General features: G+C 43.5%; 1 protein-coding gene across 1 annotated transcript; it reads right to left on the bottom strand.

The window, feature by feature from the left end:
- Positions 1-696: 696 nt before the first annotated feature.
- On the bottom strand, positions 697-12,600 carry LOC121577358 (muscarinic acetylcholine receptor M2-like). The gene is made up of 4 exons (XM_041891119.1): positions 12,492-12,600; positions 6,527-6,766; positions 5,294-6,250; positions 697-1,809 (listed from the first exon to the last, which is right to left on the bottom strand). The coding sequence occupies exons 2-4, from the start codon at positions 6,698-6,700 to the stop codon at positions 1,480-1,482; spliced, it is 1,461 nt and encodes a 486-aa protein (XP_041747053.1). The 5' UTR covers positions 6,701-6,766; positions 12,492-12,600; the 3' UTR covers positions 697-1,479.
- Between the last annotated feature and the right edge of the window lie 3,715 nt (positions 12,601-16,315).

The following is a 16,315-nucleotide window of genomic DNA, read 5'->3' as shown; positions in this document are numbered from 1 at the left end:
TGGTCCCCCCTTTGCTGCTATAACAGCCTCCACTCTTCTGGGAAGGCTTTCCACTAGATGTTGGAACATTGCAGCAGGGACTTGCTTCCATTCAGCCACAAGAGCATTAGTGAGGTCGGGCACTGATGTTGGGCGATTAGGCCTGGCTCGCAGCCGGCGTTCCAATTCATCCCAAAGGTGTTCGATGAGGTTGGATTCATCACTCCAGCTGACGCTTGGCATTGTCCATGGTGATCTTAGGCTTGTGTGCGGCTGCTCGGTCATGGAAACTAATTTCATGAAGTTCCCGACTAACAGTTTTTGTGCTGACGTTACTTCCAGAGGCAGTTTGGAACTCGGTAGTGAGGGTTGCAACCAAGGACAGACGATTTTTACGCTCTACGCGCTTCAGCCCTCAGCTGTCTTGTTGTGTGAGCTTGTGTGGCCTACCACTTCGTGGCTGAGCCGTTGTTGCTCTTAGATGTTTCCACTTCACAATAACAGCACTTACAGCAGCTCTAGCGGGGCAGAAGTTTGACGAACTGACTTGTTGGAAAGGTGGCATCCTATGACTGTGCGACGTTGAAAGTCACTGAGCTCTTCTGTAAGGCCATTCTACTGCCAATGTTTGTCTATGGAGATTGCATGGCTGTGTGCTCGATTTTGTACACCTGTCAGCAACAGGTGTGGCTGAAATAGCCAAATCCACTAATTTGAAGGGTTGTCGACATACTTTTGTATATATAGTGTGTATGTATATTTACAGGTGTATTTGTACAGTCTTATGTTTCTCTGAAACTGTTGCTTTTGGTAGTGCGGGAAATTCTCAGTCTTCTTCCTCTCTTCTCTCTCTTTCCTCTTCTTCTCCTAGATATATATCGACAGTACTGGTGTTTTTATGTTCTTTCTCAGAATACTATCTTATTTGAACAAGCTAAACCTAATTTATACTTACATAGGGGAACATCTATAACCATGTGTCATAGTATATCAACCTTAAGTGTCTGAACAGTGCAGAAACAGCTCCGAGCAAACCTCTGCCACTGCACCTGTGTAGCAAACAGCAAACAAGCGCTGAACAACAAGCAATCACAAGACGTAAGACAGAATCACCCAGACATACCAGAGACATCCAAATACATACCATGGAGTAGACATGTGTGTCACATACCCAAAACATAACATAGATAGTCATTATGTAAACAGAGTTTAGCCACCATGTTGAAACCAAATGTTTCATGAGAATAGCAGTCTAATTTGGAACCTACTCATGTAAAACCACAACCAACATCGATACACATCTGAGCTGCATTTCATTCTAAGAAGTTGTCTCCCCTCTTCCTTCTGCCCTGGTTCAGCCCCCTGCACGGATCAAAGACGACTGGGTAGGCCTAAACAATAGCTTCACCTACTTTCACCTATCCAGTCCTATCAGATCTGTGAGTATCTGAGTGAATGAAGACAGCAGCTTCCCAGCCATGACCCCTGACCCCCTGGTCCTCATGACCTCATTGTGCGTATGTTCCTGTACTGGCAGAGCAGCAGCTGTCTGAAGGTGTTCTTGAAGGTGGTGTTGCACAGGGCGTAGCAGGCCGGGTTGACGGTGCTGTTGATGTAGCACAGCCAGTAGCCAAAGGTCCACAGCGAGTTGGGGATGCAGCTGGAGTAGAAGGTGTTGATGAGCACCATCACATTGTATGGCGTCCACGTGGCCACGAATGCCACCAGAATGGCCATGATGGTGCGCGTCACCTTCTTCTCCCGAGACGGAGGGCCCTTCCTCTTCTTCGTCTTCCTCTTGGAGCTCTGCTTGGAGTTCCTCTTGGTCACCTGGAGACAGAAAAGTGATAGATATTTGTACCAGATGATGTACATGATGATACCTTCTCCCCTACCACACATAGGTTGGAGTCATTAAAACTTGTTTTTCAACCACTCCACAAATGTCTTGTTAACAAACTATAGTTTTGGCAAGTTGGTAGGACATCTACTTTGTGCATGACAACAAGTAATTTTTCCAACAATTGTTTACAGACAGATTATTTCACTTATAATTCACTGTATCACAATTCCAGTGGGTCAGAAGTTTACATACACTAAGTTGTCTGTGCCTTTAAACAGCTTGGAAAATTCCAGAAAATTATGTCATGGCTTTAGAAGCTTCTGATAGGCTAATTGACATAATTTGAGTCAATTGGAGGTGTACCTGTGGATGTATTTCAAGGCCTACCTTCAAACTCAGTGCCTCTTTGCTTGACATCATGGGAAAATCAAAAGAATTCAGCCAAGACCTCAGAAAAAAAATTGTAGACCTCCACAAGTTTGGCTCATCCTTGGGAGCAATTTCCAAATGCCTGAATGTACCACATTCATCTGTACAAACAATAGTACGCAGCCGTCATACCGCTCAGGAAGGAGACGCATTCTGTCTCCTAGAGATGAACGTACTTTGGTGCGAAAAGTGCAAATCAATCCCAGAACAACAGCAAAGGACCTTGTGAAGATGCTGGAGGAAACAGGTACAAAAGTATCTATATCCACAGTAAAACAAGTCCTATATCGACGTGACCTGAAACGCCGCTCAGCAAGGAAGAAGCCACTGCTCCAAAACCGCCATAAAAAAGCCAGACTACGGTTTGCAACTGCACATGGGGAGAAAGATTGTACTTTTTGGAGATATGTCCTCTGGTCTGATGAAACCAAAACAGAACTGTTTGGCCATAATGACCATCGTTATGTTTGGAGGAAAAAGGGGGCTGCTTGCAAGCCGAATAACACCATCCCAACCGTGAAGCACGGGGGTGGCAGCATCATGCTGTGGGGGTGCTTTGCTGCAGGAGGGACTGGTACACTTCACAAAATAGATGGCACCATGAGGAAGGAAAATTATGTGGATATATTGAAGCAACATCTCCAGACATCAGTCAGGAAGTTAAAGCTTGGTCTTAAATGGGTCTTCCAAATTGACAATGACCCCAAGCATACTTCCAAAGTTGTGGCAAAATGGCTTTAGGACAACAAAGTCAAGGTATTGGAGTGGCCATCACAAAGCCCTGACCTCAATCCTATAGAACATTTGTGGGCAGAACTGAAAAAGCATGTGCGAGCAAGGAGGCCTACAAACCCAACTTATTGTGGGAAGCTTGTGGAAGGCTACCCGAAACGTTTGACCCAAGTTAAACAATTTAAAGGCAATGCTACCAAATACTAATTGAGTGTATGTAAACTTCTGACCTACTGGGAATGTGATGAAAGAAATAAAAGCTGAAATAAATCATTCTCTATACTATTACTCTGACATTTCACATTCTTAAAATAAATTAGTGATCCTAACTGATCTAAGACAGGGTATTTTTACAAGGATTAAATGTTAGGAATTGTGAAAAACTGAGTTTAAATGTAATTGGCTAAGGTGTATGCAAACTTCCGACTTCAACTGTAAAATCTCTTAAGCTTTTTGACACTGAGTATACCAAACATTAGGAACACCTTTCTAATATTGAGTTGCACCCCCCTTTGCCCTCAGAACTTCCTCAATTCGCAATTCGTCGGGGCATGGACTCTACAAGGTGTTGAAAGTGTTCCACAGGGATGCTGGCCCATGTTGACTCCAATGCTTCCCACAGTTGTATCAAGTTGGCTGGATGTCCTTTGGGTCGTGGACCATTCTTGATACACAAGGAAACCTGTTGAGCGTTGTTGTTCTTGACACAAACCGATGCGCCTGGCAACTACTACCATACCCCTTTCAAATGCACTTATATTTTTTGCCTTGCCAATTCACCCTCTGAATGGGTCACATACACAATCAATGACTCAATTGTCTCAAGGCTTAAAAATCATTCTTTAACCTGTCTCCTCCCCTTCATCTACACTACCGGTCAAAAGTTCTAGAACACCTACTCATTCAGGGGTTTTTCTTTATTTTTTACTCTTTTCTACATTGTAGAATAATAGTGAAGATATCAAAGCTATGAAATAACACATATGGAATCATGTTGTAACCAAAGAAGTGTTAAACAAATTCTTCAAATAGCCACACTTTGCCTTGATGACAGCTCTTGGCATTCTCTCAACCAGCTTCATGAGGTAGTCACCTGGAATGCATTTCAATTAACAGGTGTGCCTTCTTAATGCGTTTGAGCCAATCAGTTGTGTTGTGACAAGGTAGGGGGGGGGTATACAGAAGATAGCCCTATTTGGTAAAAGACCAAGTCCATATTATGGCAAGAACAGCTCAAATAAGCAACGAGAACCAACAGTCCATCATTATTTTAAGACATGAAGGTCAGTCAATACAGAACATTTCAAGAACTTTGAACGTTTCTTCAAGTGCTATGATGAAACTGGCTCTCATGAGGACCGCCACAGGAATGGAAGATCCAGAGTTACCTCTGCTGCAGAGGATAAGTTCATTAGAGTTACCAGCCTCAGAAATTGCAGCCCAAATAAATGCTTCACAGAGTTCAAGTAACAGACACATCTCAACATCAACTGTTCAGAGGAGACTGTGTGAATCAGGCCTTCATGGTCAAATTGCTGCAAAGGAACCACTACTAAAGGACACCAATAAGAAGAAGAGACTTGCTTGGCTCAAGAAACATGAGCAATGGACATTAGACCGGTGGAAATGTGTCCTTTGGTCTGGAGTCCATATGACCCTCCAGGCTGTGTAAGGGCTATTTTACCAAGAAGGAGTGATGGAGTGCTGCATCAGATGACCTGGCCTCCGCAATCCCCTGACCTCAACCAAATTGAGATGGTTTGGGATGAATCGGACCACAGAGTGAAGGAAAAGCAGCCAAGAAGTGCTCAGCATATGTGGGAACTCCTTCAAGACTGTTGGAAAAGCATTCCAGGTGAAGCTGTCTGAGAGAATGCCAAGAGTGTGCAAAGCTGTCATCAAGGCAAAGGGTGGCTATTTGAAGAATCTCAAATATAAAATATATTTTGATTTGTTTAACACTTTTTTGGTTACTACATGATTCCATATGTGTTATTTCATAGTTTTGATGTCTTCACTATTATTCTACAATGTAGAAAATCGTAAAAATAAAGAAAAACCCTTGAATGAGTAGGTGTTCTAAAACTTTTGACCGGTAGTATACACTGATTGAAGTGGATTTAACAAGTGACATCAATAAGGGATCATAGCTTTCACCTGGATTCACCTGGTCAGTCTATGTTATGGAAAGAGCAAGTGTTCTTAATGTTTTGTATACTCAGTGTATATATTTTTTTTATTCACTTTAAATTTCTCCTTCAGTATTTGAATACACATATATATTCTGCTGTACATTATATATATCAACACCTTTAACAGCGTCCGTGTCACCAGGCTGTGTTTCTCTGTGGCAGGGGTGGAATCTGTGTTGCTGTGCGTGGCTGTGTATGTCTCTCCCTCAGGCCAGGGGTTGCTTCTGATACAGGAGAGTTTGGGCCCGCAGCATGTGGCCTGGTTCTGAGAGCAACACCGCGTCTGGCTGGGTTTGGCCTCACCGTTTGACCCCTTCTGTGATAGGCCAGGCTCTTCCCTTTGATTGGATGTTGTGGTAGAGCTATCTTTGTCTGGCCCATACCCTCTGCAGGGCTCCCTGCCATTCTTCTGCTGGACCCCCTCCCCGGCCTTCTCTCCATCCCCACCTTCCTCCTCCTCCTCCTCCCCAGTCACAGTGCAGTCGTTGGGCTGGGCCCTGAACCCATCCTCCTGGCTCTGCGATGGGCCTTCTCCCAGGCTATTCCCTGAAGGTTTCCTGCTGTTCCTCCGTACCCGGCTGCGGCTGGCCCTGGATATGCGCCAGTAGAGGCTGATCATGATGGCCACAGGCAGGTAGAAGGCTGCGATGGCTGTGCCAAATGTCACCGTTGCGTTGGAGAAGAACTGGATGTAGCACTCGCCAGGCGGCACCGTCCGCCCACCCACGATGAACTGCCAGAACAAGATGGCAGGGGCCCATAGTACGAATGACAGCACCCAGGCCGCCGCAATCATCATCCCCGCCATCGTGGTGCTGCGGCGCACCGGATAGCTGAGAGGCTTGGTGATGCAGAAGTAGCGGTCGAAGCTGATGATGAGGAGGTTCATAACCGAGGCGTTGCTGACCACGTAATCAATGGCCAACCACAGGTCGCACATGACTGGGCCTAAGGGCCAGTGTCCAATCACAATGTAGACGGTGTAGAGGTTCATGGAACACAGGCCAATGATGAGGTCAGCACAGGCTAGGCTGAACAGGAAATAGTTGTTGACAGTCTGGAGGTTCCTATTGACCTTCATGGAGAGCATACAGGAGAATATTAGAAAATACATTGTCAAAAAAGACAATGATATGTGTAGGACCAGGAGTAACTCCTGACCCTAACAATGTGCAATTCACTTTGCCAATATCTTTGCATCACAACACTAAAGAATAACAGGTCTCCAGTATTTTAGGTGTACTGAATATTGGCTATCCAATAGGCGACCTTTTCAACTATTGGAGAGACCACCTGTATCATAAGCATATAATTAATTAAAACAATGAAGTGATGGATCTTTAATCCAAACCTTTATGGAGAGCATAACCAGGATGTTGCCAATGATGGTGACGAGGCTGAGTGACCCGGCCACCAGGATGATGAGGACGATCTCTACCGTTTTGTAGGGACTCCTAGAGAAGAGACTGCTGCTTCCATTGTCGGAGCTGAGGTTGGAGTAGTTGGTGAAGTTGAGCATCTCCATCTTTTCTGGTCTTGGTTATCCTTTTCAAGTATGCTTCGGGGCCAGTCTCAGAACTATAAGATACACCTGGTAATGACAAAGATTACATCCGTTTTTCATAAGAGATTCTCCATTAAGCATTCTTTTTAGTCCAGGATAAGGCTTAATATGTGTCCAGGAAATCAGCCCTAAATGTATTAAGTCTAAGCATGAGTGCATCTCTTTTAGAGTGTGTGTGTGTGTGTGTGTGTGTGTGTGTGTGTGTGTGTGTGTGTGTGTGTGTGTGTGTGTGTGTGTGTGTGTGTGTGTGTGTAAGCATTTTCTCTGTACTCCTCCCAATCAACTACCTGATGATATTGTACTTGGTTCCTTTGTAATTTCCGACACCAGCTTCCTGACTGGTAGGGGAGAGCAAGTGTGTGTTTGTGCGCGAGTCTGTATTCCTTTACCCAGGTGTGGAAAAAATGGCAGGTGAGCAAATAAAAGCCCTTTCCTGTAGCTACAGGGTTTAAAAATACACACAGAAGTGTCCTATATACCAAAATCAATATGCAGTATCACCCCTGGATATTTTAAGACAGGTATGAAGGAGCAGCATTCTCAGATCCAATTTACAAAGGATTATTGGTGAGCAGAAATGACATGATTCCTAATATTTATCCACCTGCTGCTTTGTTTGTAGAAAGTAGATTTGACCCGAATGTTAACTGCTGAACACTGAAGACTAGATTAACAGTAAATAGTTTACCTAATAATTACCTAAATTACTAAATTAAATGTTTGTTTCCTTATCCTGTAAGCCTTTGGATAAGGAGGGACAGCAATCCATTCTATGGTTTTGTTTACCTGACTGCTGTCTTCTAATGCTATCATTTATGTCCAAAACCCAATGCAAGTCAATATCTCCCAAATAAGCATGTTTTAAATTGTATACGAATCCGCATTTGGGGAAACAGCGCCCCAGCACCTTTATTATTGTTTTTGTTTTGTTGATGAAATGTGCAGTACATATTCTGCTGTTCTATCACGTGTGCAATGATGTCAGAGGGGGAAAAAACAGTGTTTGTTGTTTGCAGTAACTTCTTTGTTGACTTCATTGAGCTACACAGTCAATTCCAGTCACATTGGGATGATTTTGAAACATTGAAACCATTTTATTTTATTTGGGTGAACTATCCCTTTAATGATCTTACACACTTGGCCTATTTGTACTGTATTTGGCTCATCTTTGCTATGAGTTTGAATGCCTTTTAACTGTATGATTTCCTGGCCAAGGCTCCCCTCCTGGCTCTTTGGTGACCTGAAAGTACTTACTGGGATAGGATGTGACCTGACAGGTCAAGTTAGAGCGCATTATTAGGTCACCCTCACCTCTAAGACAGCTCATTTACATTATCTGGTTTACCTGGAAACATACATGTTGACATTTAAGCAGAAAGCTAATCTGAGTATAAGAGCCAAGTTAAGAATGTCAAGTTGTTTCCCCTAATTTTATGGGCTTGTAGAAGTACAAGCAGGTAGTGTAGTGGTTAGAGCATTGGGCCAGTAACTGAAAGGTTGCTGGTTCGACTACCTGACCCGACAAGGTGAAAACCTGTCGATGTGCCCTTGAGCAAGGCACTTAACCCTAATTTGCTCCACGGGTGACCCTGTAATCTTGTATCTGCACTGGACACTAGCCTGCTACTGTCACAGCAAGCGACTACATTCATCCTGCCACTGTGAGGACATTATTTTTGTGTTAATTGACACCACCAAGGGATAGATAGAGGTCTATCAGCAGGCGCATGTCTCCATGTCACGACAGCACAGATCCTCTCAGGCTAAAGATGGGTACCTGACTGTGGGAATAGGGAGGGATGCTGTCCACTTTGAGAGAGTACTGCTGACATTATGTGATGCTGGTGCAGTTGTTCATCTTCCTTCCTCTGTCTTTTATACTTTTTACACTTTGTGAAGTACACATTTTAGACTTCTGAGTCTGAGGATGTTTTGGCAGTGTGCTGAAAACACTCCTCACCCTAACCCTAACCTCTCTCTGATCCTGTCTTGGCTCATCTCTAGCTAACTGAGTGCACCAATCCCAACCCTTTTCTATCTGACAGTAACAAAGCATATAGCTCGATTTACAGGTATAGCAATTCCCTATGACAAAAACAAACAACACCATAACTACATTTAGCAAATGGAAGAAGACCACTGTAATAGCTGTTAAGGGACGACGTTAAGAACAAAAAGTATCTACAGCACAAACATTACTCAGACAGCGATGTGATTACCTGATCTATTCTGATCAGAAAATCAATGGAAAGACACTCAGGATATACTTTTTAAGGATCATTGCATGCTGCTGAAGCAGCCCCATAAGCAACTCCATTAGACTATGTGATAAGATTGTACCTGATAGAGGCTTCCTTCCTGCTCTTAACATCAGCTCAAACATCATTACAGTATGAGTACCCCATCTGTTATCCCTCAGATACCCCATTTTGTTCACTTATGAAACAGTGCTGTGCTGCACTTACAGGATCATAACCATAGAAATAAAGTATGGTCATAACACTCAAACGATCAGGAAGAGAGCCTGCTCTGCTCCATTTATATGTTTGGGGTGAAAGTAAGACAAACACGTTTCATATTCTTTCATATTCTCAATATTCTGACAAACATATTTTCTCATTAATTATTCATGAAGCCCCCTCCCACTCATATACACACATACAGTAGATGCTGTAATAGGTGGCCCTATGGATGACCTCATATACAGACCTGACATTCAACATTACATCAAGCTGCTCTGAGTCATTGTGTTTTGCTTCAGCCATTAAGGGTTAATGCAAGGAGACCAAACAGCCATTAATTAACTGTCCAATTAGCTGCCTGAGTGGTGAACACCTTTATTTATGAATCGACAAAGAGGATAGGGGTCAGACCAATGATGTGTCTAAACATTATGCAATAATAATGCACATATGTATGTCTATGGGTCAGACAGAGCTCCTCCTTCCTCCCTCATACCACGTACACCTGTAGCCCCTCACACCCAGACTCTCTGATTCAAACATTACAGGATAATAACAGAACAGCTCCTACTAGTTGTTATGGATGGCATCTGGAGAGAAAAAATGAAGCAGTTCCTTGACAGGCCCATTAGCTTATCTAGCGTAATCTGATTCAACAGCTGCTTGCTCCAACAGCTGGTTCCGGTAATGTGCTACTATGACTGGCTGTCTGGCTGAGTTGGTTTTGAGGGAAGAATTCTCTCCTCACTAGGACTCTGAGAAGGACACTGCGTGCTGCTGCTACATTCTGTCTCACTATGTTACAGAGAACAAATGTGGGGCACTCGAACACAACTTGGAACATGCCTTGGAACGTGTGTGTCCGTGTGTGTGATCTTGCTCTTTTAGACACTCTCATGTTCAGTCCACCCAAAGCATGTTACTCTCTTTTTCCATTGAGGGCTTGGATCACCTTTCTTCTCTCTGTACAGTCCATCGCAAATAAACAACCTGACATTATACAAAGCCAATAAAATTGCCACCACTTGTTGTAACAATTTCTGGGAAGTCTGTGCTACACTGGGAGAGGTGGGAAATTTTACATCACTGTGTGCACTGCAGCACTGACGTAGGAGTGTAACAGAGTGTGGAGAAAACACATGCCACTCTGCCTTCTGCATCACAGAGCCAGCAGCAGAGCCAGAAACAACCTGCCAACACCAGATTCTACCAAACAACACACCCTGAGAACAGAGGGCCTGCTAGCCCCCTTATCTCTACGTAAGCACAGTTCCCGCTCAGCCCAGTCAAAGATATTCGCTGCTCTGGCACCCCAATGGTGGAACAAGCTCCCCCATGATGCCAGGACAGCGTAAATGAGAGGAGAAGGAGGAGAAGAAAACTATGGGACAGAGGAGAGGAGAAAGGGATGATCGCTGTACACACACCGGCAGAAAGACAGAGTCTGTCTATCTGAGCTAGGACACCCTGGGGAGGAATATGAGAGTTAATATGAGAAGATTAGGAAACATAATAAGATCTACCAGATACAATTCCCAGGGAGGAGTCCGTAGGCAATCTAATTTAGCTGTTTAACACACACACAGTACAGCATGGGAGATTCCTAGTGAGAAACAATAGAATCGTGCTGGCCTCACTTGACAATCTATCCATTAAATCCTGATATTAAAGGGTAATGTACAGGACAGGAGTGAAAGGTTAGTGAAGGTTACATGAAGACGCGCGCCTCAGGGATGTCGTGTGGAAGTCACAATGATAATACACTGCAGACCTGGGCTGAAAATAGTTGTATTTTGTAGTTTATTTGAAAATACCAACTTTTCAAATACTCAAGGTAGTCTAATATAGTTTATATAGAGTTTCAACTAAAAGGCAAATATTTTCTTTAATGTTCAAATACAGGTGTCAGAAAAAATAATAATATTTGAAAGTATTTTGAATACCTCTCAGAAAACCAAAAATTATTGAAGGTATTTGAATATATCCAAGTGACATTTAAAATGTATTTATTTGATGGCTGCCAAAAACTACAACAGTTAATTGAATTAGTCTAAATATATGATCATAAGCACATGGTTAGGAGGGCTCTTAGATATACATTTTAATATAGCCTATAGCCTAGAATTAAATACATGAGGGACATGGAATCACCTCAACATTAGAGTAGACCACTTTTGCAGCTTCCAAATTACTAACAAATACATTTTCATAATGAGTGAGACATCAGGTAATACAGTAACACTTGTAACTTTGTGATTATTACAATAGCAACATTGTTGTTACATAGGACTTTGGAAATTGCTTTATAATTGCATAATAATGGGGTTATTACATAAGTGGTATAAGGAACAGTCACTATTCCTCTTGCAAGAAACTTTCAGCTCATTGCTATGCAATTAAAATGCAATTACCAAAGTATTATGTAACAACATGCTAATAAAATGTTTCTCCAAAAGTAATTACAGTTTTATTACACAAGCACAAGAACAGTTTAATGTTAAGTGTTACTGAGAATGCTAACAGTAACAAAATGTGGCTATTAAGTATCGAAAGGAAGAAAAAAATTAACTACAGCCAAGGTAGGTGGAAAATCATATTCATTTTTATTCTGAGTAAATATGGTATAGTGTGTGTTTGAAACGAGAACACTTACCCTCAGATGGACAAAGAGGATCTAAGTTGTTTTTGCTAAGCATCCAACTCGCTGTTTGCAATGTTTGCAAATGGCTTTGAATTACTCTGCATTATTTTCAGGTATCATAAAATTAATTGCAGCTTTTGAACTTTTCAGTGGCATGTTGAAAGTCATACAGTAGTTAGTATTCAAATAGTTGTTCAACTATAGTTATCCCAGGTCTGATACACTGTAACATACAATATAATGATGACCTGGCTGTATTGCACCCCAGTGAACCATCACAGGTAAAGACTACTGACACGATGCAGAGCACATCATGTTCAGAGGGTCTATGCTCTGTTAAAACCCTGTAAGCAACAAAGTTGGCACAAATCCATAATGTAGACATTTCTTATCCCTACAGAGACATTGTGTTTGTACAGTAATTTTATTTCTGAGAACAGTCTCACATCATTCAAGAAATGTAGCTACAAAACTCCACCCAAAATTGTCCATGCACCCAACTTTTAAAATGATCTGTGCGTTTTTATTCGAGCATGGACTCAGTCCACACTTACAAACCAAACGCAGCTCTTGTAAAGAATGTAATATTTGATAGGCTATTTTAAAGTTTGAACAGTCTCCCTGTGCACTATGGTTGTCCCGGACTTACCTTCCACCGGTTGAGTCAGGTGGTGGATGGATCCAGTTGTTACTGCCCATATCACTGTTACCGTCCAGAAAACAGAGCTTCAACAACGTGGAGAAATGTCATGTGAGATGTCGACATACTTCTCAGGCTGGAGGACTATGGGCGACTTTGCGTGTTCGCCAGTAGTCCTATGTGCGAGAGAGAGAGAGAGACAGAGAGAGAGACAGAGAGAGAGACAGAGACAGAGACAGAGAGAGAGAGAGAGAGAGAGAGAGAGAGAGAGAGAGAGAGAGCGAGATGGCGGAGCTCGTGAATGAATCACGACGCTGCACCATAAAATGAAGTTGTATTTCGACAGGTTTATGAAGTTGAGGAAACATTGTCAACACTAAACATTCAAATATAATTTATTTTCCTTTTCAATAAGGAATTAAAACCTATTCCAGAACGCATTATTTGTGGTGCGTGCAAGATTTTGTTTAAGAACCATGGACAGTGCTCGCGCGCGGGGCCAATTGAAAGGCTGTCGGTAAACAACTTGCATGCTTCACTGCATTAGCCATGACCTCATTTCAGCAGGATCTGACAAACAGAAAGCCTGCCAGTGCTTGAGAATCCAAGCATGTGTATGTTTACTATGGAGTATTTATTCACAGGCATTCAAACAAAGCAAGCAGGTCGCTTCAAGTAAGTTCCATTCCATGTCCTTGGTGTCCCTTGTAGATGTATAATATCATGGCTTCTATCCACATAACAGCCCTGTCTTTTTTGCACCTTGAATTAAACATTAATGAATACAATTAAAATACTCAGCTTTTTAACCTGAACAATGACAGTTAGGTGGAATATGGTGTTTGTTAAGTACTCTCTATGTGACAATGCAAGCCTAGGAGTTGATTGTTATGACTGAAAATTCATTCAATAATGGTACCATTCGCTCAGTGTATGAAATCTGTCCATGCATCAGTCCTATTTGCTGTATTAACCATGTATTCCAGGTTAGTAGGCCTAGCTCATTTACTTGCATCCCAGTGATCATATGAGGGGCTTTACAAAAGTATTTAGAGCAAAGTGGTTGTGGAGACTATATGAGGACCTAATAGTGAAATATTATCCACAAAATGGATCCATGTAAAACAATATGGTTTTCCCTCTCAGCACAACGAGGGAACGAGATTCTGCTCATTTCCATAGTTATTCTGTAGCCGGAGGATGTTAACCTTTATAACTCTGTCGTCTTGACCTTCACCACACGTAACGTACACTTTCCCAGTCTGAGTGTGACCTTACCCTGATGGAATTACTAGAGAGAAAAACAGCCTCCACACTCAAACTATTACAGACGAGATGTGGATCTGTCATCTAACAGGTTCATACAAGGCACTTAAATATGATTCAGGCTGAGAATGGAAGAGCTCACATATAATTCTCATGATATTCTTATCCCGAGTCATGGTTGATAGTAGCATAGTACATACTGTACTACAATGTATAACATAGTAATCTGAAATCCCATCAGATTGTGCCTCAGTTTTGGTCTTTGTAGTTACAGTATGTCCGAAATATACACACAATACAGTGTCCATAACAGATGGGTAGGATCATTATGAGTGTGGAATCAGTGTATATGGGTTTAGTGTTTCCATGCTGGAGTCTCTGCAGCAGACTACTACTGACCACAACATAAGCATGTCTGCAGCTTCCTCCCCATTAGACTCCATACACACATCATTATAACCATAGAATTAAATAGAGCATAATGTAACATAACGTAATTTAATTTATCTCTATGATTATTACATTCTGTTTATTGTTTGTGATCAGTCGTTATTATTACAATAAGAATCATATTCAAAGACATGTGGACATCGTCTCTCCATGGCGACAAGCAATGCTAAACGTTGGCGACGGCTCTCACACTGGAAATAAATAATAATAGGAAATCAAGTTAAGTGTAACGTGAGTCGGGCTAAAACTGAAGGGGATTATGTCATTCAAACCTGATTAGTGTTAGTGATTGGTGTTTTAGACACAGCGCGTTGAGATCATCACAAGCATCTGAAGCATAAACCAGTCTTCAATGACAGCAGCACAATGGGATATGGTACCCACAACCTTATATAGAGACATATGATGATGCCTATGTTTATCACTGTCATAATATCATTTGAGAGGGGCAGCTTTATGGTATGCCTAAGAGGAGAACCAGTGAATGGACGGTTTGTAACGATCCCTGCAGTCTGAGTCGGGGTCTGTCTGGGTATTAGTTTTTCTGCTCGGGATCTCCAGTTTCCCGAGGGTTCTGGAACGCTCCCTGCCTGGTTGCCGGGCAACGTTGCTAGGCGGGAGCTCTCTTGATTTCCGCACCTGCATCCCATCAGCAATTTGCACACCTGGTCCTGATCATCACCCTTCTTAGGCTCTGTCCTAACATCCATTCCCTGCCGGATCGTTAGCCATGAACAGTATGTTTGTCCGTGTATCAGCCTTGGAACTTCTAGCGTTAGTTTTGTTGTTTTGCACCTTTTTGACTTGCTGTATACTTACCTCCGTTTTGTTCTATCTGCAGTCACTCACCCGGAACCTTCACCCAACCTCTGCCTGATGGTCGGCGGCTGCCGAGCCATTACTGGACCTACCACTGCACCCTCAACAACCCATCCACGCCACCCGCTCTGTTCCCTGGATTATTCAGCCTCACTCGTGGATCTATTAAATAAACACTCACCTTTGTTTCAATTTACCTTGTCCTGGTCTGCTTCTGGGTTCTGGCTTAGTAAACCGTGACAGAACGATCCGGCCAGTAATGAACCCAGCGGACCTGGACTCTGTTCGCCATGCCATTACCCATCAGGAGAAGATGTTGGGCCATCATAGCACGGAGCTACAGGAGACCGCGTTGGCAGTTCGGAACCTTTCTACCGGTCTGACGGAGGTCCAGAACCAGCGCAAGTTTCCGGTGGAGGATCCACTACCGGTTTCACCCATCTCGCCTGCCGCTTCTGGAGCTGTGTCCTTCCGTGAGCCCAAGGTTCCGACGCCGGATAAATATGAGGGGGAGCTGGGAAGATGCCGTTCTTTCCTTATGCAGTGTGGGTTAGTGTTCGATCTACAGCCCTACTCTTATGCCACAGACAAGGCTAGGATAGCCTTTGTGATTGAGTTGCTGCGTGGTCGAGCGCTGGAGTGGGCTTCAGCCGTTTGGGAACGACAAGACCCCTGCATGGCTTCATACCAGGGGTTCACGGCCGAGATGAGGAAGCTCTTCGACCATTCCGTCCGAGGGAGGGACGCAGCTAGGCGCCTGTTTTCGCTTCACCAAGGAACTCGCAGCGTGGCCGACTTCGTGATCGAGTTCAAGACGTTGGCTGTGGAGAGTGGGTGGAATGAGGAGTTACCAGGGTCTGTCGGAGCAGCTCAAGGATGAGTTGATCTCCTATCCGGAGCCTAGTGACCTGGACAGCTTGGTAGCCTTGTCTATTCGGGTGGATAATCGAGTCCGAGAGCGAAGGAGGGAGAAGCAATGGGTTCCGTCCAATCGATCAGCTTCTCAGGTTCCAGTCGGGTCGGGGGTTGGACCAGAATACGTCGATCATCGTCCACCACACAGGATTAGTGGAGAGGTCCTGTCTCCCGATTCTGAACCAATGCAAGTAGGGCGGCACGGGTTAACCAAGGAGGAACGCCAACTCAGACGTAGGACTAACTGTTGCCTCTACTGTGGTGGTTCGGGACATTACCTCGCCACCTGTTCCCGGCGGTCGTCCAAACTGCGCGGCTCGCTAAAGTTGGGAGGACTTTTAGCGAGCCAGTTTCGACCTCTCAATACCTCTGTCAGACCCCAT

The sequence above is a fragment of the Coregonus clupeaformis genome, chromosome 11 (genome assembly GCF_020615455.1).
Source record: "Coregonus clupeaformis isolate EN_2021a chromosome 11, ASM2061545v1, whole genome shotgun sequence".
NCBI classification, from domain to species: Eukaryota; Metazoa; Chordata; class Actinopteri; order Salmoniformes; family Salmonidae; genus Coregonus; species Coregonus clupeaformis.
The sequence above is the reverse complement of the archived record's forward strand: the minus strand, read 5'-3'. Positions and strand labels throughout refer to the sequence as shown.